At 62.2% G+C, this 24,032-nt stretch overlaps 1 protein-coding gene across 9 annotated transcripts in view; it reads left to right on the top strand.

Annotated features, from left to right (window-relative positions):
• Positions 1-648: 648 nt before the first annotated feature.
• LOC111149593 (NAD synthetase 1) overlaps positions 649-24,032 on the top strand; it is a 34,291-nt gene continuing 10,907 nt past the window's right edge. For 5 of the 9 annotated variants that reach the window (XM_022506721.1, XM_022506720.1, XM_022506725.1 and 2 more), the window contains exons 1-16: positions 673-797; positions 2,677-2,737; positions 5,323-5,439; positions 7,322-7,375; positions 7,769-7,858; positions 12,405-12,456; positions 15,265-15,353; positions 15,470-15,587; positions 16,241-16,372; positions 19,114-19,188; positions 19,849-19,973; positions 20,489-20,537; positions 20,916-21,018; positions 21,417-21,585; positions 21,947-22,082; positions 22,741-22,847. In XM_022506721.1, coding sequence (XP_022362429.1) covers positions 713-797; positions 2,677-2,737; positions 5,323-5,439; positions 7,322-7,375; positions 7,769-7,858; positions 12,405-12,456; positions 15,265-15,353; positions 15,470-15,587; positions 16,241-16,372; positions 19,114-19,188; positions 19,849-19,973; positions 20,489-20,537; positions 20,916-21,018; positions 21,417-21,585; positions 21,947-22,082; positions 22,741-22,847 — 1,562 coding nt within the window. In that variant the 5' untranslated portion in view covers positions 673-712. Of the gene's footprint in view, positions 798-2,676; positions 2,738-5,322; positions 5,440-7,321; positions 7,376-7,768; positions 7,859-12,404; positions 12,457-15,264; positions 15,354-15,469; positions 15,588-16,240; positions 16,373-19,113; positions 19,189-19,848; positions 19,974-20,488; positions 20,538-20,915; positions 21,019-21,416; positions 21,586-21,946; positions 22,083-22,740; positions 22,848-24,032 lie in introns of those variants that run through there. The other 4 variants (XM_022506722.1, XM_022506719.1, XM_022506728.1 and 1 more) reach the window with 4 other exon arrangements.

Genomic DNA, 24,032 nt, shown 5'->3' with positions numbered 1-24,032 from the left:
TTCCAGCTGTCCGCCACGAACAAGTGGTACTTCAGGGACGGGGGATGTATTTCAGGTGTGAAAGTGCGTGTGACAGAAGCAGCACCGCAGGTCGGGAGAAGACGACGGACTGTCCGGCCGGTGGCAGGCAGAGTAACTCACACGGGAAACCGGATCCTACCCTAAATGCGCTGAAGAACGACCTGGGTTAAGGAAATGTGAAAACTTGCTCAGTGGCTCGTCCCCAGCGCTCCGGGCAAGAGCAGTGGCGCCAAGCGGGCCCAGCGGCCTGGCTGACCGCTGACCGCTGCGGGAGGGACGCTCGCCGCGAGCGCATGCGCGCGCGGTGCTGGCCCGGGCCGCCCCCCCCCCCCCCCCCCCCGCGCAGAAGCCCGCGGGCACGAGCGGCGGGCTGGAGCTCTCGTCCTCCCGTGCGGCAGCCGCTGCGGAAAAGAATGAAAACAACGAGTCTTAACACGACGAGGGAAGAAGTCCGGCTGCCCAGGCACCCCGGGGGCAGCTAGTGCGGAGGCGGGGCACACAGCAGAGGGCGGCGCGGCGGGCTCCGGGGACCGCGCTCGCGTTGGGGCTGGGGGCCGGGCCTCCCTCCTGCGCAGGCGCGGCCGCGAGCTCCGCGCGCGGGGCGGGGCGTGGGCGGGGCCTGTTGCCGCGGCTGGGCTGTTCGCGGCCAGCCAGACCCGCCCGGCGACCCGGAAGAGCCGCTGCGGTCAGGATGGGCCGGAAGGTGACCGTGGCCACCTGCGCGCTCAACCAATGGGCCCTGGACTTCGAGGGCAATTTGCAGAGGATTTTAAAGAGTGAGTCTGGGGGCGGCGGGGTGGGGGGAGTAGGAGGACGGGGTAGGGTGGGGGGTGGTGTCCTGGGTAGCGGAGCCGGGGTCCGGGGCGGGACAGGTGCGAGTGGGGACTGGGTGCGGCGGGCACAGGTGCTGGGGCAGCGGAGGGATGGGGTGGGGCAGGGGCGGGCGGGGTGGCGGGGTCACGGGGTGGGGGCGGGCCGAGGTCCAGGCCGGCCCCTGCTTGCTTGTGATGCACACAAGTCCCTGCTCTTTGGAAGGTCGCAGCCTACCTGGGGGCAGATGAGATGATGCATAATGACTGCCCCCTTCGCGGGCCACTCCTGAATTGGGGTGGCTTCCCGGGCCTGGGGGGACCCCTGGTGTACACTCGTGGTAGGGAAAGCCTGGCTGCAGAGGTAGGGACAGGGATCAGAGGCTGAGGCTTACCTGTCTTCATACCTCTGGGGTCGAGTGTGGCTCAGCCAGGGCCCAGCTGCTGAGAGGTGCTAAGTTGCCCATGTTTAGAGGCCTTTAAGGGGAGAGCGTGGCCAACCACCAGCGAGGAGGATGTCGTGAAGAAGTGTCCCAGGAAACATGGTTTTGTAACCAGAGAACTGGTTCCCAACTCAGGCCCGGCAGCTTGCTGTCCACACTCGAGCAACCAGTGATGGGGGGTGGGTTAAGGAGAAAGTTGCTTTATTCAGGAACCAGGCAGCCTGGGAAGATGGTGGGCTAACGTGTCAAAGGCCATCTAACCCCTGTCCAGGGGGAGCCTGAGGGTTTCAAAGGGGAAGGTTCTGGAAGAGGGAGGGGGCTGTGTGCGGGAGGAGCAGGTGCCTAGACGGCAGTCGGATGTGGTCGCAACCCTGAATGGACTCACCGGCATCCCCCCACCCCCTGAGCTGCTCTCGATGAGGTCAGGGTGCATCATCTGGGAGAGCCAGGTCCCTCACCCCGGGAGGCCAGTGGTCTGACGATCTCAAGGAGAGCAGGTTGGTTCTGCGGCAGATCCAGGGTCTTAGGTCAGCAAGCGAGGAGCACGTGAGCTTGAAGCACGTCAGACTTCAAGACAGGCGGGAGCGCCGTTCCTGTGTCTGGTGCCTGGAGACCATCCTGATGGGTAGACTGCGGGAGAAGCCGGCCCCAGGAGGGGAGCAGAGTGAGGGACAAGCCTGGGAGCTTAGAGACTAGGGTGTGGTTGTTGCGAGGGTCCCATATGGGAGCCTCGGCACCAGCTCATCTGTGAGTGGAAAAGGTCCAACTACTCATACGTACCGCTGGAGCGGGGCGGTCCTGGGTAGTCCCACAGCTGTGCTCACGCCAGGCCGTCTCGCTCGGAGCCACTCCTTGCAAGAGGGTTTGCTAAGAGCAGTAAGAACAGGAGGTGTGCGCGAGGGCATCTGTTCAGCAGCGCCCTGGACCCTCACCCTCAACCTGCTTTCTTCTCATCGAGTGCAGAGCAGTCGTTGGAGCGAGGCGGTCAGTGGCCAGAGCTGAGTCTCTGCTCCGGTGGCCTTTCCCCGGCAGGTGGGCCCTAGGCCCGCCGTCCCAAACCGGAGGTTGCTGGTACCCAGTGGTGCCGCTGTAGGCTGCGGTCCCTTGAATCCCGCCCTCTCTCTGCCCTCCATCTTCCACACCTGCCCGTTAATGAGCGACCAGGCTATGGCTTCCTCCCCCTCCCCCATGCTAAGGGTCAGTCCTGCAGGCCTCGTGTCTTGTTTCCTGCCGGTGTAAGCTGCGTCTGTGGGACAGCCGCTCCTCGGCCGCGTGGGTCGGGGTCCGGGAGACCCCTGAGTGCTCTGGTTCGTGGTCTGCTTTTCCATCCCCCCGATGCAGCAGTGTTTCATCCGCCCGACTGCGGTGTGAGTACTGAAACTGCTCTTCTCTCTCTTTCTCAGGTATCGACATTGCCAAACGCAAAGGAGCGAGATACAGGCTGGGACCGGAACTGGAAATATGGTGAGAGTTGAACACGGACCCCGCAGGGCAGGGGGGTGGAGGGAGCGGCATCAGCTCCCTGAGGTGGAAACGCAGCGGAGGGGGTGGGCACAGGGAGGTGCGGCTGTGCGGGCCTGCCGAGGGCCATTGGAAGCCGGCGAGTGGGCCTGCTGGTGGCCTGGAGTCCCGGCCGCCGGCTGATGGCCAAGCCCACCACCCCTCCCAGGCCCTCACTTTCACGTGTGGCCGTCACTTCCTGGTCTCGGCGTGTCTCCACAAGCGAGTGCGAGTGGTCATTTCCGCTGTGCCTTCTCGCAGCAATCGGGAAGCCGGGTCCTCCTCGTCCCTTATGCAGAAGTAAGCAAGCGGTCGTCGCGTTTAAGTGTCTTACGAACTATGGTGGTTTCGTGACAGACGTCAGCGGCCCTCTGGGTTCCCACATGCGCAAGTCCTGGCCATTCGTGGGATCGGAAGTCCCTGCTCGGGCCATGACGCCGCCTCGGTTTCTGGGCTTTGTGTAAACAGAAAGCGTTTCTTTGCCAGTGTCTTTGTGTCTGTCCTCAAGGCCACTCCTGTCCTTCTCCTCGCGAGCTGGACTTCTGTGCTTGGAACCCCAGCTTCAGCTCAGGCTGTGTCTCCCATAGTAGCCAAGGGCTTTTGTACCCTCACTTAACGTGCTCTTCAAGACACTCCTCAGGCCCTGGGGTCCTGGTGTGTCTATGTGACCTCTACCCCCGGGGTCCTGGCTCTGTCTTTATATTTTGTCTGTTCTTCCCACTGCAGGGCTGCCCTCAATAGCCCCGTCCCCCAGAGTTATCGTGGCCCAGACACTTCCAGGGTAGGTCCTTGCCCCTTTCTTTGTCCTGTGCTCTCCCCACACCTGGCCCCCAAATCTGGACCTGTCATTTGAAAAGACGGAGGATTTTAGCTACGGGATCCCAGGATGGTATAGTTGTATCATGTCATTTTTAGCCCGCTGAGCAGGCCCCCCTTTATTACTTGCCACAGTTTGCAGAGAGGAAGCTGGGGCAGGAGGGGAGCCAAGCCCGTTCACAGAGCACGCCCACTTCCTGTCCCTGGTGGTCAGGGCTCCAGCTCCCCCCCCAAAAGGGGCACTTGGAAGGCCAATGAGGGGCCGGTGCCCCTGGGATGGGCTGACTTGCGGACCTAGAGGTCCTTTGCCAGAAAGGCTGTCTGTGTTCTTCTGGCCAACTTGGTAGACTTTGCGGATGGACGACTGCTGCCTAAACTGGGCAGGGGGCACTTACAGCCCCCGTTACAGAATGCCCCTCCGGCTGTCGGCCAGCCCCAGGGCCAAGGGGCCCTCTGATGCCTGCACGTTCGGCATGTGTTACTGTCCGGTATCCCATGTGGCGCGGGGGCCACCAGGGCACGAGACCCCCGGAACAGGACTCTGCCCAGGAAAAGGCCAGCCCAGGTCTTGAGCCCTCCCCAGGGGCATCTCCTTGATCTCATTTTCCTCTGAGAACCTGGACTTTCCTTCTCAGAGCCCAAGGCCGAGAGGCCTGCCTTCTAGACGTTAACCACGCAAATGCCCGTTGTGGAGGTCTGCGTCCGCCTGCACAAGCTTTGCTCGGCACCTGTGACATCGCTCCCAGGCCGCTGCACCGGAGGAAGGACACGTTTTTGAAGATTTGAAAGTAGCTTACCGACGCTCTCTGCTCTGTTCCCGGCACACACGTGCCAGGAGACTGACTGCAAGCCTGTCTTCATGTTTCATGACGTCCTGGAGCTCTGAGTTTCCTGGGGCTGCTGGAAGCACAGTCCCACAGGCTGGGTGACTTCAGGCAGCTGGTTCTGGAGGCCAGAAGCCCCAAATCAGGGTGTTGACAGGGCCCTGCTTCCTCCAGAAGCTCCAGGGGAGGACCTGTCCTGTCTCATCTAGCTGTCACTCCCAGTCCCTTGTCCTGCGGCCGCATGCCTCCCCTCTCCGTTTTCCCGTGCCCCCCCTCCATGTCGTGTCCTCCTCCTGTTGGATTCAGACCTGCCCAAGTCGTTCAGGCTCCTCTCCTCCTTAGATCCTTAATTACCTCTGTAGAGACCCTTCCCCCGAGTGCGGTCATGTTCCCGGGCTCTGGAGGGTGGGAGGGGACGCAGGTTTCTGGGGGAGCCGTCTGGGGGACGCCGTCCAGCCAGCTACCAGCATGACTCACAGCCGGAGCTAGGAGTCGCTCTGTGAGCGGTAATGGAAGGATGTTAATGATGCCCCTTGCCTGAGGAGCATCTTCCTGTGGGTCCGGCTCTGTAGATCCATGGGATTTTGGCTGCGTTTACAGTTAAAAAAAAAAACAAAACCCATAGGTAGACATATTGACACAAGTGAGAATTTCTCACTGTAATTTAAAGCTAGAAGAAAGAGCTTGGGGCCACAGGTTTCTTCATTTCCGGGGAAACACATCTTCTGTGGTAGCAGTGATCCTAGCTCGGGTTAAAGAGGGCAGTCTTGGGCTGCACTCCCGCACGCCTGGCCCCGATGGCCCGTGGGCCCCTACTGTCCCCCCAGTGTCTCCCGGGCTTCCCTGCCCCCCTGCTCGCCTCCCCTGGGGCAGCTCCGGGGCTCATGCGCCTGCTCCCTTCCTCTGCAGTGGCTACGGGTGTTGGGATCATCACTACGAGTCAGACACCCTCTTGCATTCGCTCCAAGTCCTGGCCGCCCTTCTCGAATCTCCGGTCACTCGGGATATCATCTGTGACGTGGGAATGTAAGTGCCAACGTGAGCGTCGGGAAGGCAAACTCAAAATTAGAAAGGTTCAGGGTGCGAGCTCTCCTACGGGAGGGGTGTGGAGTCCGCACATTCCAGATACAAAAGGCCTCTGTTGAAAAGTGGGTTTTGTTCCCTCCCCGGCCTGTAGACCCCTAAGTCCCCCTCGGAGGCAGCTCTAGGAAGCGGTTTTGCAGATTCCCCCAGAAGCGCCTGTGTGTGTGGGAGCGCAGGGTGCACAGTGGGAGCACAGCGTTCTCCCTCCCGCGCGCAGACGCACATGGCACTTTCTTCACTTAATGGTAAGTTCTGGGATGATGCCATGTCACTCCCCATCAGCGCGCGGACCCCATGGTTCCATAGGTGCAAGTGTACACGGCACGGGTATGTAGGGGGCGGGGTCCAGAGATGCTGGTGTATACAGTGCAGGTAGGTAAGGGGGTGGGCTCCATAGGTGCAGGTGTATATGGTGTGGGTATGTAGGGGGCGGAGTCCAGAGACGCAGGTGCATATGGCGCAGGTACGTAGTGGTCCCCTGCGTCTCTGCTTCCTTGCTCACAGCTCCTGCTCTGATCCCCTCCTCCCTCCTGTAAGGACCTGGTGGCTTTAGTGCGCGGCCCCAGGTAGTCCGGGATAGTCTCCCCATCTCGGGATCTGTAACTTAGTCATCGCATCTGCAAAGCCCCTCTCGCTACGTAAGGTGGTCAGTTCACAGGCTCCAGAAATTAGGACCTGGACATTCCTGCGTGTCCTGATTCAGGCCGCACAGGGTCTCGGTCCTGCTCTGGTCCTGTTGTCTCCCTCTGGTTTGCCCTTGTCCTTGGTAGCTCTCCTGTGCTCCGCTTTCTTCTGTGGGCTTGGAGTCTATAATCCTATTTTTTAAAGATTTATTTATTTATTTGAGAGAGAGAGCAGGGAGGGGGCAGAGGGAGTGGGAGAGAAGCAGGGAGTCGAATGTGGGGCCTGAGATCATGACCCAAGCCGAAATCAAGTGCCAGACACCCACTGGCCTCAGCTGCCCAGGCGCCCCATAATCCTATTTTTTTTTTTTTTAAGATTTATTTATTTGACAGAGAGAGATCACAAGCAGGCAGAGAGGCAGGCAGAGAGAGAGAAGGAAGCAGGCTCCCCGCTCAGAGAGAGCCCGATGCGGGGCTCGATCCCAGGACCCTGAGATCATGACCTGAGCCGAAGGCAACGGCTTAACCCACTGAGCCACCCAGGCGCCCCCTCATAATCCTATTTTTATTTTTCTACTTTTTACTCTTAAAAGTATTAACAGTCATTATTTATAAAGATATTTTCTTTTCAGATCCAGCGTTTATCTGGGCCTATAAGCTTCAGAAGAAAACAATAATTTTATTCTGACGTCCTTGATGCCTGCCCAGCTCTGCCCTAGCAGAGCACATGGCTTCCCGCGGAGGGGAGGACACGGTGGGGGGTGGGCGGACGGGAAGTGCACTGTCTGTGGGACGGGTCCAGGCAGAGTGGGGGACACATGTGCTCAGCACCCCCAGCCCCTAGAAGGCCCGCCTCCTAGAAGGGGCACAGGCTGCAGGTCAGGAGGTGTGCTGAAGGAGAACCGGGAAGGCACAGGGGCTGGTGCCTGAGGCCAGTAGGGGACGGAGAGGTGACACGGTGACAGGGCTGTGTGCAGATGGGGAAGGTCTGAGAATGTTCCAGGAGAGAGGGAGAGTCGGAGAGGGCATGACTGCTGCGTTAGAAGAGTTTCTCCTTTTTGGAGCCCCCGCCAGGGCAGGAGTCCCCTGCGGAAGCTGCCACGGAGCCTCGTGCTTCCCTCCCAGGCCCGAGGACGCTTCTTACAGAAACGGACATGGGGTCTTGCTGTTCACAGACACGCGTGTGTCCCCTCTCTCCGCAGGCCTGTCATGCACAAAAATGTCCGCTACAACTGCAGGGTGATATTTCTCAATGGGTAAGTGGCGGCCGCCTCCCCCAGGCTCTGCGGCCCTGGGCAAGCCCCTGGGAACCGGGTGGTCCCTGGAACCGCACGGTCCGTGGGAGCTGTGTGCTGGGCGGCAGCTCCAGAAACGCCCGGTCCTTAATGTCACTGCTTCTGGTCTCTGCCCACCGTAGACCCTTCGGGTATGAGGAGAGAGACCGTGGGGTGGGGCCGCTGGCTGGAAGTTGTTCGAGGGAGGGTGGTGTACCTGTTTCCCCTGCAGACACCGCACTTCAGCTGCCCGCACAGCACACCTGCTGGGTCTTGCCGACTCGGTCGTCGTCCATTGTCGGGAGGGCAGACCCGTGGGCCGTCCCTGGCTGCTAGACGTTCATCTCAGGCACCGTCCTGTTCTCCTGCCCGCAGGAAGATCCTGCTCATCAGACCCAAAATGGCCTTGGCCAATGAGGGCAACTACCGGGAGCTGCGCTGGTTCACCCCGTGGTCCCGGAGCCGGTGAGTCCCGCTGCCCCGAGCAGGGATGCACGGGTCGTGGCCACTCCGTGGACGCTCGTGTCATGTCTTCCCTGGGCAGAGCCGCAGTCCGCGTCCTGGGGGAGGTGCGTGAGAACCCGGGGCACATTCCCGCCGTTTCGGGCACAACACTCTGGAGGCTGCTGGTTACAGGGCGGCTGCTTTAGTACAGAAGCTCATCGACTGTGGCCCCTCGAGCAGCTGGTGTCTGGGGGGCCCAGCCCGAGGCTTCGGGCCGTCCTCTGCACGGCACACGGTGCGGCAGCGCCCCCGGCCTCCCCCACAGGCAGCCCGTTTGTGACAGCCTTCGATGTGTCCTGACTTTGCCAGGTGTGCCCTAGGGGGCACGGTCACCCCCGGGCTGAGAGACCCGCCCAGTGTGCTTGCCGGGCGCCGCTGCTGCTGCAGGTCGAGCTTCCAGTGACGGATCTTCGAATGCTCCATAGTCTTATGTAGGAAGACTTTGGAGTTTTGTGTATTTTGGGCATACACCCCCTTGCACAGCTCTGGGGGACTTCTCCTCCCTGCCCTGGGCTGACCCACGCGTCACTGTCTCTGAAGAGTTGCTCATTTGCAGGCACATGGCTTCTAGTAGGTTCCAGAGGTTCCCATCACCCCTCCTGAGGTTGATTCTAGGCCACGGTTTGCTCTAAGAGGATGTGATCAGGACAGCTAGGTGGGAGAGATGCACGGGGCTGGGTCTGGGGGTGCACCGCTCTCCCCAGATCTCCACGCGGTCGCCAACCTGAGAGCTCCCCGAACCTCCTTGTTCTCTGCGGTGTTCTGGAGGCTTCGTGACAAGCATGACTGATGGAATCATTGGCCTTTGGCCACTGAACTCCACCCCAGCCAGTGGTCCCTCCCCAGTCCTGGAGGTGGGTCCGAAAGCTCCAACTCCTGGGTTGGCCCCCCCGGCAACCTGCGGGCCTTTCCCACTGACACCATTAACATAAAAACACCTTTAGGGCCAGCTCAGTGCTGGGAAGACCAAGTCCACTTCTTATGGTAAATTCCAACTTTCTAAGCAAGGATCACCGAGGGGGGTTTCTGATACCTTGCCTGCCTGCAGATGTCTTTATGGGGCTCTTATGTGTGATGAATAGCTTTGCAGACTTTTAAAAAACCCTAGGTTAAACAGAACTTTTTTGTATAGTTTTCAATGTGTCCCTTGAAGGATTGTCTTTGGCTTGTGCCCTCGCTGGGGAGAAGCCTGCCACTACTCCGAGTTTTCTTCTCTCCAGGGCTGGTGGACAAGCTTCTCGTTATCGTTGGTCTCTTAACATTTTGTTCTACGGGCCTTGGTGTGGGTCTTTTGGCCCTTGTGTGAGGCCCTCTGTGGCCCTGTGACCCTTGGCTTCAGGAAAGGTCGTCCTTTCTGGGCAAGTTTCCGTTCTGGGTTCTGTTTCTGGAACGTCTCTTGATTGGGGATCCGATTTCCTGGGCCATCTTCTCTGGTGGTCTTAGCTCTGATTTCCCACATTCCAGAAGATTCCATCCTCCGACCCTCCATCTCTGCTGGAACCCGCATGTGGTCGTCTGCTGAGAGCGCTTTCCCGTTTTCTCTGCTTGCTTAGGTGAAGCACGAGCCGCACGGAGGGCTTGACTGTAGCTCTTACAGAGCAGGCGGCTCTGGCGGTGGGAGGTCGAACCCTGCCTCTGCCACCTGGCCAGGCCCCTTGGGGCCAGGAAAGCGACCCGACCTCTGTGCACCTTGGGGCCCGTCATGGCGGTGACCCCGTAGGGCTGTGGTTGCGGGGCTGACGCGAGTCAGCGTGTGAGGCGCTGAGCGCAGCGTGTGGCCGGCGCCAGCGTGGCCTGTCCCTGTCCTCGTGGTCTCCTTAGCTCTGCAAAGGGCGCCGACGGGCGGTGGGGACGCAGCCGTGCTTGCCAAGTGCCCGGAGGTGCTGCTCAGGGTGGATGAGGGACTCCTGAATCAATAAAAACCGGAAAACGTTCTCAGTCCGCGAAACTCAAACGGGCAACTAAAGGTACAAAGAACAATGGCAGAATTTGACAGAAGCGCCGGACGGGCGAGCCGATGCTGGAGAGTGCGAGAACGGCAGCCCGTGTGAGCCGGTGGCACCGTGGGACGCACCAGGTCCCGGCGAGGGCACCAGACCAAGGGCGACTTTGCAGAACAGTTTGGCATGGCCTTGTGGGGGGGCAGCACCCCCCTCCCCCGTGCTGTGAACCTGTGGGCACCTTGCGGGGATGAGGCAGGACGCCCGCAGGGAGCCGCAGGCTGGGGACAGCGGGGACCGTGTGAGGCACGTCGAAGCCGGGGGCAGGTGCACCGGCCGGTGGCCGTCGGCGCACAGCTGTCGGCCAGGCCGTGCCTCGCGGGCACAGCTTCCAGCTGCCGGGCTCCTCCTGCCGTCCCCGTGTGCACCCAGCAGTGTTGACATGACCGTCGGGACTTCAATTTTTTTAAAGATTTATTTGTTCACTTGAGAGAGAGAGAGAGAGAGAGCACGCGCTGGGGACGGGCAGGGGACAAGCAGGCTCCCCGCTGAGCAGGGAGCCCGATGTGGGACTCGATCCCAGGGCCCTGAGACCATGACCTGAGCCGAAGCAGACGCTTCACCCGCTGTGCCCCCCGGCCCCCTGCTGTCGGGGCTGTGATCTGGGGAACCTTTTCTGTCTCTCGCTCTCAGACGCTTTCGTTCTGTTGCCTTCGCCGTGGGGCGCCACGAGTCCGGGTCTTCGGTCCTCTCTCCGCCCACGCACCTGTATTTTCTCTTGGGGCCTCATTCCTCTAACCCTGTCCTCTGTGCTGTGCCCGGCCGGAGACTCTGTTCTTCAGATCTGTGCAGGTCCCCGGTTTCAGACCCTTTTCCTCGCGCACAGGCTCTCCTGCCTTCCACCGTCTGATCATCTCTTCTCTGGGATCTGTTCCTGGGGCGTGCTGTCTGGATTTCCTGGGAGTCTGGTGTCGCCCGTCCCTGTCATGTGGACATGTGGGTCTCGCGGTGGCTCCTTCAGATGGGCACTTGCGTGATGAGGCTCGTGGCGGGGTCGTGGCAGACACCGAGCTAGATCCGCCACTCTCTCTTTAGCACCATTGAAACGACAGAGGTTTTTACCCACAGGCGCCGTGCCAAAATGGTCTCGATGCTTGGGCACGTCCCTGTGTCCCTACCATAGTGATGACCGCATGACAGATTCAGGCCCGAGGAAACGAGAAAAAACAATCCGGTTCTTGACGGCAGAGAACTCGAGAATCTACTCGTTGTCGTTATGTTCTCGGTCGTGCCCCCAGATTTAAGCGCGGTGAGGCAGGCGTCACGGGGGCTCTGTAGCTGCTCGGGGCAGAGAAGGCTTATGGTGGCCAGGCCAAAACGGGTCTCTTGGCGGGAGTCCGCAGCTAGGTTTTTCCAGAGGGTGTTGGCTGGGAGGAAAGGGTGTCCAGCCAGAGAAGAGCATAGGCTGTGCACAGGAGTCAGGTATGGGGTCCGTGGGAGAAGGTCGGGCCAGCCTGAGCCAAGCTCCGGATGACAGGCTACGGTGCAGGGCCTGTACTCACGATGTCTGCTCTGGATGAGCCCGGCGAGTTTCACCGGCCAGGTACAAGGTGATCGCTGGCCTTGGAGCAGAGACTGAGCGCAGCGGTGACCGCATACCGTCTCCCGGTGGTTTGCTTTGGTCTCGTCCTCAGTGGGTCCTGGTGGGGGTGGCGGGGAAGGAGGGAAGGGACAAACCTTGGGGTGGGGGGACTCTTCCCTTCAAGGAGCGTTTTGACGCAGTGACATCGCCGTCAGCGAGTTGCCCGTGGTGGGTAGAGAGCTCGCTGTGGGGCGGCAGGGTGTCTCGGAGGTCAGCAGGGTCGCCTGTCCCCGTCCCCGTCCGTAGCGCAGGACAGAAGGCAGCACCCTCCAATTTCCCAGCATTATGATTTACTTAAGTAAAAGCTGCTGCCGCCATCCCAGAAGGTTCTTGTGAATTCTCAGAAAAAAGAAATACACGTAACTCCGTGTCTTTGTGGTGCGTCTTGTAACAGCCCGTTTGGGGTTGGATCTGTGAACTATTTTTTACATTCAGGCTCTCCGCGTAGCCCTTGGGGAGGCGGGTCACCTAAGTTCTGTGTTAGACTGTCCGTCTCGTCCCGCTGGGAGACCGTTCGGTCTTCTCGGCGATGGTTCGCAGTCGTGTTGGCTAATGCGCTGTGCTGTTCTGGGCTCAGAGACTGGTCGGGACGTCCAGCTGGATTTCTCCTGGGGGAAGCGGGACGGCTCTGCAGAGAACGGCTGTGACATGTGTCTCAGGAGCGCTGGAGCACAAGGCGCAGGGAAACCAAGTCGGTCGGAGCCCCCGGGTACCATGGTGTCCGCGAGGAGAACGCACCAGTTTCCTCTGTTCACCCTACGTGCTTCTCTTCCCCCGACGGGGACGGTTAAGGCGCGTGCGCAGCTGACTGCCCTCCGCCGGGCCATGGGTTTGAAGCTCGGGGCGGGTCTTTGCTCACGCTGGGACGCTGTCGTCTTGCTTTCTGAGGTGCTCGTCCTCAGGTCTGTGGTGTTTCCCTCCCCAGGCAGACAGAGGAGTATTTTCTCCCCCGGATGATACAGGATGTGACGAAGCAGGTGAGTGTGACTGGATCTCATTTTCCCGCCAGATGTCCCTGTTCTGGGCTAACGTGCACCACATGGGGCAGGACCCTAACCCACCCTGACGGGTGGAGAAACAAAACCAAACATGGGGAGAGATTCCTGTACGAGCAGGGAGGCTGGGGCCCCGGGGGTGCTGGGTGCCTCCTTACGTCAGAGATGCTGTGCCCGTTCGTGCCTCCCCCTCTCCTCCGGCTCACCTGCCGGGGTACCAGGGGAGCTGGGGTGCCAGGGGAGCTGGGGGAGGGGTCCCCACCCCACCTCAGTGAGCTCCTTCTTGCTGGGGCTGCTGCCTGGGCCAAGGGACCACCCAAGCAGCCAACTGTGGGGTTGGGGAAGGAGGGTTCTAGTTGCAAAACTCAAGGAAGACTTTACGAGGCTGCCTGTTCAGTGTGTGACGACCCAGCGTCCGGCATCTGTCGTGTCTTTTGGACCTGGCCGGCCTGGCCTTCTGAGCTGGGATCGTCTGGTCTGATCCGGGGGCCGCGTCCACCCTCTTCCTATGGGAAGCCGCTGGGGTGATGGCTGGAGCCCTGCTCTGTCCACTTCCCACAGGTGGTCGGAAGTTGGGACACAGAGGGTGCTGCGGGGGGCCCTGCCTTCTCAGGGCTCTGCCTGCGGTCCCGTTCTGCTTGCCGGGGTGTCACTTGGCTCCGGCTGCCATAAGACAGCACCACAGATGGAGGGGACGGTGCTGAATGAGAGATGCTTGCCTCTCGGCCCTGGAGGCTGATGCCCGGGAGGCAGGGGCGGGCAGGGCGGGTCCTCCCGAGGCCTCTCTCCTTGTGTGTGGACGGCCGTGCTCTCCCTGGGTCCTCACGGCGTCGTCCCTCGAGCGTGTCTGTGTCCTGATTCCTTCTTCCTGTGAGGACCCTGGTCACCCTGGATCAGGGCCACCCCGGTGACCTCATGTTACCTTAACCACGTCCTCTAAGGCCCCCGCTCCAGATACGGTCAGGTTCTGAAGCGCGGGGGTGGGCAGCACTCCAACAAGCACAGTTCAGCTCGTGACACTGAGTTCTCTGTCCCCCGATGACTACACTCCAGGTGGCTCATGGCCATTTACAGACTCCCTCCAGCGGACGGCTTGGCCGGGATTCATCAGGGTCTCAGGGATGGGCTTGAGCCACAGCGGGGTCCCTCTCCCCTGATTCCCACGAGGTTCCGCCTCCGTTGGCCTCTTCGCCATCAACGGCTTCCTCTGCCTTGTCCCTGGAGAACAGTGGCCGCCCTGGCCTCTGGTTGGAGGTTATCTCCACCCGGGAGCCAGACTACGCCTCTGGCACGGGCTTTGATTCGTGAGCAAGGCCCTTCGAGGGGCCAGCTTGGGCTCAGTGCCTTCTGCACGGACAGTCAGGGACGGGCATGGCTGAGGTGACGGCAGGTCTGGTCACCTCCCAAGTGACCTGGACACTCCTTTGACCCTGAACTGCAGCAGTGAGCACATTCTAAAGTCTTCATGACCCAGAACAGACTCCGTGGGTGTTTGTATGTGTCCGTGTGTCTGTGTCTGAAACAGACGTGTCTACTGCAGTCCGGAGAGTGGGCTGCTCCCCATTTCATTCTTACGGGATCATAGTATATCCTAAAAACCATCTCAGGGGAGACACACAGGGCTGACATGGGACAGAATTTGCTGTTGGAAGGATTTTGCGGGGTCGCTGCTTGAAGGTGGTTCCCTGAATTGGCTTGAGTAACTGTGGGTGAAGGTTGAGGGACGTGTCCAGGAAGAGGGTGAGGACTGCCCAGGACCTGCTGTGCATGGACAGTTCAGGCCCCCGGAGGAGGGGCAGTGCATGAGCCCGGCTTTAGATACGTGGTTCACCAGCCTGTCACTCTGACCGTGGCCTTCTCACGATGGGGTGTGGATTCCAGCCATGCCCACGTGCTCACGTTTGCCACGTGGCCGTCGTGCAGGGACGCAGTGGTCCCACGGCAGCCAGCGGGGGTCCTGGGTGAGGCTGTCCTCACAGCCACAGTGAACAGTGACCTTGTCCGTCCGTGGCAGGAGGCATCAGAGAAGAAAGGGCCACGTTTACGCTGTGGCTCTTGCCGTGGGCAGTATGGGTGTCGCACTCACACACGCGCACGCGCACGCACAGATCAGGGAGCCCGGCCAGGTGTTCTAGGATGTGCTCCAGGCCTCGGGATCATTTCTTGGCTGAACAAAGCCCCACCTTTTCCGTAACTTTGGGATTACGGGTGGTAGCCAAGTTGGACCCATATCGGCATGACCTGTCAGCGTGGGGGGCTCAGGGCCTCCACGCCCCCGCCTGGTAGCCCGGGGAGGCTCTGCGCCTTCCTGGGGAGCTCCTGCCACGTGTGGTTGGTGAATGTGGCTCTTGGTGACGGACACGCTGGCCCTCCGGCCCTGCCCCTTGGGCTCTGGGCGATCTTTCTCAGGTTTCTTGAATGAGCCTCGGGTCCTTCTGGGCACAGGGGTGGGACCACCGGGTCAGACCGGCGAAAGCATGGGTGACGCAGAAAGGTGCACGGTGCCACGGCTGGCGTAGAATGGCCCTTGCTAAATGAGACCCTTTATTCTTAATAACGAGGATGACTGTGGGAATTTGTGCCAACGGAAGCTTCAAGTGCAGAGTGACACAGTGAGCCCCGCGGCCACACAGAGCACAGCCCCCAGCTAGTGAGATGCCCGCTGGTGCCAGGCCGTGTGGGCTGGGACTGCTCCACACTGGGATGGGGAGGAAAAGGGTGGTGAGGTCAGGACACAGCCCGGATGGGCCACGGCCAAGGGGTCTCATGGGCCCTGTCCTCCGGCTGCAGGAGACCGTGCCCTTTGGGGACGCAGTGCTGGCCACCCGGGACACCTGCATCGGGAGTGAGATCTGTGAGGAGCTCTGGACGCCCCACAGGTCAGGCCCGGCCCCGTGCGCGGCAGCCCTGGCGGTGTGGCCTGGAGACCTTGGGGCTGGGGAGGGTGGGGCGGGCACGCAGCCCATCTCTTCCTGTCAACCGCCTCTGCCCGCAGCCCACACGTGGACATGGGCCTGGACGGCGTGGAGATCTTCACCAATGCCTCGGGCAGCCACCACGTGCTGCGCAAAGCCCACACCAGGGTTGATCTGGTGACCATGGCCACCGCCAAGGTAGGCACTAGGCCGCGATGCCGGGGTGTGCGCACTGTGGGCCGGTGCTGTGTCCCCCACGCCTGAACCCCCAGAGCCCAGGTGGACAAGGCCTGCATGGCAGGTGCCGGTGCCCGTGGTTATGGCCAGGGCTCAGCAACTGTGCACGGACTCCTCTCCTGGGGCCCCACCCGCCTGATCTCATTAAACCCCGGCAACCGGGAAGGCAGGCGCTGCCATCCCTGCTCCCTGGAGGAGGACACCTGGCTTATGGTGTCCAGTGGCCGCAGGCTCACTCCCCAGCATCCGGACCTGTCCCTAGGGTCGCGACGCTGGCGGCAGGAGTGCCGCGGGCTTGTTGGCGCTGAGCCAGAGCACGGGGAGTGCCCTCGAGGGGACCTCTCTCACTGGGCAGCACGGCACAGTCACAGGATAGGCTTGGGGTCAGCGAAGCCAGCTTGGGGTCTCGGCTTTGCCGTGTGGAGTTTGTCTTCCCTGGACTCCCACCTCCTCTGGTCATGTGAGGGTACTGGGGGGCTGGGGGCTGTGGGTGGTGACGGGCATCGGAAGGGCCCGTGGCGTGCGTGCGGTTTCCATGCAGGGGTGCTCTCTCTGGTGTGGCGGGAGGGCTGAGGACAGGGAGGTGAGGTCCCGCTGCCGTGCGTGTTCTCCAGAATGGTGGGATCTACTTGCTGGCCAACCAGAAGGGCTGTGACGGGGACCGGCTCTACTACGACGGCTGCGCCCTGATCGCCATGAATGGCTGCATTTTCGCACAGGGGTCCCAGTTCTCCCTGGACGACGTGGTAAGCAAGCGCGTGTGTGCCCCTGGGGGTGACCGCACTGGGGCAGGGGGACGGCTGTGCTGTCAGCAGTTGGGGACCCTGGGGCCCCAGGGAGGATGTGGAACCAGAGCTTCCTCAGGAATAAGCAGGCGTCAGTCCTGGTCCCCGCAGCGAGGGGGGTCGTTGGCGGGGGACCCGCGTCTGCAGGAGCGGAGCACAGGGGAGCTCGGCGGGGAGCTCGAGACCCGCTCACTGTTCCCCACGTGACCAGGCACGCGTGTGTCTGTGCTAGCTGTAGGCCCGATGCCACCCGGCCCCCACGTCCCCCTGCCCCCACGTCCTGGGAGCCCCGATGCTCCTCTAGGGGGGCCTGTCGCCCTGGGGCTGTATGGCTCACTGGATGCAGCCAGCCGGCCGTGGGCGGGCGTGTCTGCACGGGAGCTGTGGGTGCGCTCAGAAGGGTGTCACCACAGTCCGGGGTGGGTCAGGGACCAGGGGGTTGAGCCAAGGGGGCCTGTACAGAGCTGGTGGACACTCGGCCTCCTCCAGAGGACGTGGGTCTGGGCGCTGTCTGTCCCGCTAGCCCATCTGGCCACATTGGACGTGAATATCCTTCTCAGTGGAGGCGGCTGAGAGAAAGTCCTTGTGGAGAACTGTTTGCTCTTGCTTTTGTTTTTGGTTTTTTGCTTTTAAATTCAAAACAAAAGGAAATGGCTATTATTGCCAAAAATGGACACAAGTGTGGGTCCCACCGCAGGCCCGGAAAGTCAGCCCCGGGTTCCTAGCGGGCCCTCCCGCGGCATCTGCCATCTTCACTCGGAGGCCACCTGCCTGTGGGGACGGGGGACACGCTGATTCAGAGGGAGGGGTGGCTCCGTGAGCTTACTCACCGCGGAAACTCCCGCAGCCCTGCCAGAGCTCACATCAGGGAGGTGACGTCTGGTGCCTCCGCGGCCTTGCTGGGGTTGTGGGCAGGGCAGTGGTTATAAAACCGCTCTGGGTTTCAGAGCGGAGCCAGCAAGTTCCACGATGCCTCCTGGCCGGTGCAGGGTGGGAGCTCGGCTGCAGGGGCGCTCTCTGCCTCCCAGTTGACCCTCGGGCCGCGCTTGCTGTGTAACACTGTCCCCAGAGGCCTGCAGGTGTCTGCATTGGTCACAATGGAGACGGGAGGGTTTGACAGAAAGGTCAAGTGCTTGCAGAAGGCAGTGTGTCATCTTCTGTCCCGCCGGGATGCCCAGCTGTCTTTAGGCCAGGTCGACGCGGCCAAGACGCTGAGCCGCACGTCAGAGCCGCAGGCACCTGACCCGGGACTGACTGGCAGCGCACGGGGGGTCACCTGCACCAGGAACACCAGGTGTGCGGGTCCCTGCAGGCTCTGGGCCTCAGCCAGGCCTCACGGTTGGACCCTGGGGACCCTGTGTTTTAAGCACACGCCCAGCTGATTCGTAAGCGCACAAGAACCCGAGGGCCGTTGCCTCCTGTCTCCCCAAGGGGGGTCTTGGGCTGGAATTCTCTGATTCTGTCCAAGCGTGCAGGGAGAGAGGCCATCGCAGTCCTTGGGCCAAAGGCCGTGCCGCCTGCCACTTCCTCCGTGATCCACCTAAAATGATCTGAAGAAATTGTGTGGCACACAGGGCCATCGCACAGAGCGGCAGAGCTGCTGCCCCCTCCCCAGGACGCGCTTCTCGGGCTCTTCCAAACCTTGCGGGCTGGCTGGCTCCTTGGACACCTCCCTCAGGCGTTTCTGTGGACACTGACCCGTCCTGGGGAAGGTGGAGTGGAGGCGTCTTCTTACGAAAACGTTCACATCATCTGGCCTCTCTGTTTTCTATGGCCTCACACGTCCCTTGGCTTTGTCCTGTGCGGAGCCCGGTGGCTTTGGTGGCCCATCACTTTGGGAAATGACAGGGAGACCAAAGGACACATGCACTCCATTTTCTCTTTCTCTTCGTGGGTGTGTCCAGCTGGGGTCAGGCCTGGTGTTGACGACAGCAGCTGCCCACAGGCCCGTTCGCACGAGTGTGGGGGGCCACAGCCCCCCGTGTCATGCGGCGCGCAGGACTGGCTCTCGCTGTCCCAACTTGCCTGTAGTGACAATGTTCTAGTGACGCACTTTGACAAGGAGGTGTTTTTCATAAAGAAAGACATAAATGAATCAAAACCTTTTTTTTTTTTTTTTTGCTGTTTTTTGAAATGTTATTTTTTTTTCCATTTTGTGGTATTTTTGTATTCTTAACACTCCTGTCTCATCTGGGTTTGAGGGCAGGGACACGTCCCCATGATCACACAGGCAGCACCTCCCGGCCTCGCGCGTGGCTCGCCAGGGCTGTGGTCCAGCTCCCTGCCGTCCTCCAGCCTGGCTTCCTCTGTGTGGGCTTGGATCTGGGGTCGCCTCTCCCCCTGGGTGCGGGGTGGCGGCAGCGGCTCCCGCCGTCTCCTCTCTGCGCAGCCCGTGGGAAGCAGGGAAGGAACCCTTGCTCCTGAGCATCTCAGAAGTCTGTGGCAGACGTGGCCCTGTGCCGTGACAGAGGCAGCACTGACGCGTGTCTGAGTTCACTGGAGGCTGAGGTGGCAACAGTGAGAGGGGAGGGCGTCGGGTCAGCCGCAGCACCGGCTGTCCCCTCTCCCTGGGCCGCCGGGAACGTCCCTGCCTTGGAAGGTGTGACTCTCGTGTGCGATGTGGCGCACCTGTGAGCACGGCCAAGTGTGCCGCGTGAGTGGGGGGAGCGGGAATCACGCTTTCTCTTTGGCCCCTTCTCCAGGAGGTCCTCGCCGCCACGTTGGACTTGGAGGACGTTCGAAGCTACAGGGCGGAGATTTCATCTCGAAACCTGGCGGTGAGTCCACGGAGGCCCACGGGTGCTCTGCGGCGCCCCAGGGACTCTTCCTGAGCACGGGGCTGAGCTGTCATGGCCGCGCCACACCGTGCTGCGGGGGCTTCTGGCACGTTCACGGGGAGGCACAGCCCTCGGCTCGGCACAGCAGCAGGAACAAACCTGGAGCCGCGAGGCTCCCTCTGCGCCCCCTCCGCCCCCGCACAGCCACCAGCCTGCTTTTGGCCTCTGGGTTTGCCCGTGGTGGGCGGGGTGCACGGATGGGATCGTGTCTGGCTTGTGTCACGGAGCAGCACGTCTAGAGGATGTGTCTGTGGTGATGACTGGCCCCTGCGGAGGGCACGCGGCCTGTGTGTCCTTCTGTCTGATGAACGGACGCTCCGCGAACGTGTACGGGTTTCTGTGCGAGCGGCTTCTCTTGGGCCTGCGCTTGGGCGGGGAGCTGCTGGGCTGCGCGGTCACTCCGTGCCTTCATCTCTGAGGGATTTCCAGACTGTCCACAGCAGCGGCCCCTCGACGCACGAGGGTTCCAACGCCAGTCGTCCCGACTGCTTCCAACTCCAGCTGTCCCGCTGGGAGCGAAGGCTCGGCCGAGGTCCGACACGCACTCCTGCGGGCCTGCTGCCGCACCGGTGTCACGTTGTCGTGACTGTCCCTCCGCAGGCCAGCAAGGTGAGCCCCTACCCCCGTGTGAAGGTGGACTTCGCCCTCTCGTGCCGCGAGGACCTGCTGGAGCCACCGTCGGAGCCCATCGAGTGGACGTACCATAGTCCCGAGGAGGAGATCAGGTGGGCCGCCCGTGTGAGCTCAGGGCGGGGGTGCTGGTCCCGGGGCGCCCCCTGCGCCCGCTGTAGTGGTTTGCACCCTGCGGGGGGGGGGCGGGGGCCAGAGCCGTGTGGGCAGCTGGTTCCAACACCGTGCCCAGGGCGACCGCTCTGCGGGGAGGCCGGGCGGCGGCGGGGTGGAGCGCGTGGGGGGCACAGCCAGACGGCCTGGCTTCCTCGCCCAGCTGGGCCGCTTCCTTGTGCCGGGGCCTTGGGCACGGACACCCTGCCTGGCCTTTCCTTTTTGTGTCTCAGTTTTTCTGTTTGAAAACGGGGCCAAAAGATAATCACCTACTTCCCAGGGCGGTTTGGAGAAACAATGTGTTCATTCCCATGAAGTGCTTATCACAGAGGCTTGGTGAATCGGGGGCCCCTCCCCCGGCAGCTCTCCCGGCGCTGCTCGTACCGCGGCACATGGCCCAGGTGAACTGCCGACCGGGGCAGCGGCTCCCGACCTCACGCGCCCCCTTGCTCCGCAGCCTCGGACCCGCGTGCTGGCTCTGGGACTTTCTGAGACGCAGCCGGCAGGTGAGCTTCCCCGTGTTTGCGTGAGTCCGGCGGGCTGGGACTCTGTCCATCCCGCTGCCTCCGTCAGCTGCTTAGTCTGCGCGAGGCAAAGGCCAAAGGGCCTCTGGAGGTTTGGTTCCGTCTTTGGGGTCCTGTCTGGTGACACTGAGCGCGATGGGACAGCATCTCCCAGTGGTTCCGTGCGTCTGCCGTCTGCCGTCTGCCTGAGGAGGACGCGTCCTACGTGCCCGTCGCACTGAGAGGTCCCTTCCCTCTAGAAGATCCGTCGGAGACGTGCGCCTTTCTTCCCCCGCATCTGTGGGGGGGACGAGGCTAAATTCGGGGTGTGCTGCTCCGCCAAGGCTCTGCTCACCCCTGCCTGTGGTTGGCCCGTTCTAGGCCGGGTTCTTCTTGCCCCTGAGTGGTGGGGTGGACAGCGCGGCCACCGCCTGCCTCGTCTATTCCATGTGCCGCGAGGTCTGCGAGGCCGTGAAGCAGGGAAGTAGGTAGCATCCTGTGACCCGAGCGAGGCTCCAGGGTGGGGACCGGGCTGATGGGTCCCCGCCATTGCGGGTGAAGGGGGCTCTGCAGACGCGCTCAGGTGGGGACAGCAGGCCACAAGAGCCCCTCCCTGGGGCTCGGGCCCGCGTGGCCGTGGCCATCTAGGCCGCTGTTGCTGCTGGGCACTGGCCTTGTGGCCTGGGCCTTGGGCTCAGGCAGACCCGGGTCGAGATCCTCCCCCGCGCACCCTGCATCGACCGTCCCCTTAACGTGTACGCCGGAAACACGAGGGGGAAGCTCCACATGGGGAGACGTTGCCTGGGCGAAGGGAGGGCCTGGGCTCTGAGCACTGCACAGCGGGGAGCCGCCACCCGCTTCCCATCATCTGGTGGTTTGTAGACCAGGAAGTGCTGGCTGATGTCCGGACCATCGTGGACGAGCTCAGCTACACCCCCCAGGACCCCCGGGACCTCTGCGGGCGCGTGCTGACCACCTGCTACATGGCCAGCGAGAACTCATCTCAGGAGACGTGTGGCAGAGCCAGGGAGCTGGCCCAGCAGATCGGCAGGTACAGGAGGCGGTGGGCATGGGGTGGGGGCTCTGGGGCGGGACCAGTGCCACTGGAAGCCTCGCCGAAGCCCACGCTCCTGGCTAGACGTGCGTCCGGGTTTGAACAGGTTCCTAGGGCGTGCCGTGAGCCAGGGCTTAGAGAGACTATTCCAGGTCCCCCAGACCCTCGCTGTGTCTGATCACACCCCTCCTTCCCATCGTCCTCACGTCCCGGGCGCCGGTGCATTCTGGAACTGGACGCAGCCCCCAGAGCTCACCCGCGGAGAGCACACTTTCACGTGGTCGGACGGTGAACCCGGGGTTGCGTGTGTTACGTGTGCGCACACACACCCCATGCACACCTGCCCTTTCCCTGGCAGCCACCACATCGGTCTCAACATCGAGCCCGCAGTGACGGCCGTCGTGGGCATCTTTAGCCTGGTGACAGGTCGAAGGCCTCTGTTCGCGGCTCACGGGGGGAGCAGCAGGGAGAACCTGGCCCTGCAGAACGTGCAGGTGAGCCTTTCGGCCGGGCGCTCGTCCCCACACGGGAGCTGCAGGGAGCACGGGGACCTCGTGCACCAGGCGGAGGTTGCGCCTGCCCTCGTGTGTGGGTGTGCGGGAGCAGGAGGCTGCGGGGTTGTCTGTGAGGGCTGCCTGGGCGGACGCATGGACGTGCGTGTGTGCGAGTGCACAAGCATGTGTGTACAGGTTGGTGCGGCGTGACGCGCACGTGTGTGAGTTTCCTGCATCTCCAGGGAGGGGCTCCCCGTGTCCCCTCCCGGGCTGCTTCGGGGGGGCCCAGCCAGCCGGTTGTGGAGAGCCCCTGGGCTCTAGCTGCTGCGCTCTATCCCATCTCTGTCCCTTCCTTCTGGCCACAGCGGCCTTCCCTCCGCCTGAAATGCCGGCTGTGAAGGGGGTGCGACAGGGGGCCCATTCCGCCCCGAGCACTCTCGGCCCCCCGGCTCGGGCTCCGGCTCCGTCCATCTCGCCCGTCGCGCCTGCATGTGTGATGTGGCGGCGGTCAGGCCCGGAGGACTCTGCTTCCTCTGCACGCTAGAAAACTTCTACGCTACTTGGAGCCACTTTCCCTGTAGCTGTACGGGGGCGGGGGGGAGCCAGTATGTCCCCGCCATGTCTAGCACAGGGTGACATTTCCCGTCGTGTCCCCCAGGCTCGGCTAAGGATGGTCGTGGCGTATCTGTTTGCTCAGCTGAGCCTCTGGGCCCGGGGCGCTCGTGGAGGACTGCTCGTGCTCGGATCGGCCAACGTTGACGAGAGGTGCGTGCGCCTGACTCCCGAGTGCCCCAGACTTCCGAGGGTGCGCGCTCCCCAAGATGGTGTTTCCAGGGCCCTGCCCGTTCTCACTGAGTCTGTGAGACGCATGGTGTGGGGGTCACATCACCCCACGCACAGGCCACGTCTGGTGCCCACGGGATGTCATTGCTCCAGAGCTTCCCAATGACTCGGGTGTGGAGACAGGTCCACACCGTTTCCCTCCGGCTCCCTGACCACCGGCCCGGCCCTGCACCCGGCTTGGGGCCCTTCGCTCTGGGTCTGGAATCTCTCCCCACCCCACCTTGCTGGGTCTCACCCGTCTCTTTTCCGGGGCAGTTCCAGCATGTTCTAGGTCCTTGCTCTGGGTCCCGTTCTCACTCCCAAGCAGATAGCTCGTCTCTGACGGGGACTTGACATACTTCCTCATATTGTTTGCTGCTCAGAAACACTCAGAGCCTCTCTGTCGTTCTTCAGATAAATTTCAGCTGAACCTTCATGTGCGCGGCGGAGGCCGGGAGCACTGCTCCAGCCTCGTCTCCCGTTTGTCTTAGGCGGGGCCTCGCTCAGGTGTTCTCACTGCTCCTTGTTAGCAGAGGACGTCAGGAGCTTCCTCTGTCATCTATTCGTCTGTTCCTCTGTGTATCGGGCCATGTGTCCGTCCGCCCGTCCGTCCGTCCGTCCATCCATCCGCCCACCCGTCCGTCCGTCCATCCCTCCATCCGTCCATCCCTCTGCCCGTCCATCCATCCGCCCGTCCGTCCGCCCGTCCGTACATCCGTCCGTCCATCCGCCCACCCGTCCGTCCGTCCGTCCATCCCTCCATCCGCCCACCCGTCCGTCCGTCCATCCCTCCATCCGTCCATCCATCCGTCCATCCGTCCGTCCATCCCTCCGCCCGTCCATCCCTCCATCCGTCCATCCGCCCGTCCATCCGTCCGTCCATCCCTCCATCCGTCCATCCGCCCGTCCGTCCATCCATCCGTACATCCGTCCGTCCATCCCTCCGCCCGTCCATCCCTCCATCCGTCCATCCCTCCGCCCGTCCATCCCTCCGTCCGTCCATCCCTCCGCCCGTCCATCCATCCGCCCGTCCGTCCGTCCATCCCTCCGCCCGTCCATCCCTCCATCCGTCCATCCCTCTGCCCGTCCATCCATCCGCCCGTCCGTCCGCCCGTCCGTACATCCGTC

Source organism: Enhydra lutris, unplaced genomic scaffold (assembly GCF_002288905.1).
Source record: "Enhydra lutris kenyoni isolate GAN:26980312 unplaced genomic scaffold, ASM228890v2 scaffoldscaffold22, whole genome shotgun sequence".
Taxonomy (NCBI): Eukaryota; Metazoa; Chordata; class Mammalia; order Carnivora; family Mustelidae; genus Enhydra; species Enhydra lutris.
Note: the sequence above shows the minus strand (reverse complement) of the source record. Positions and strands in the feature narration are given on the sequence as shown.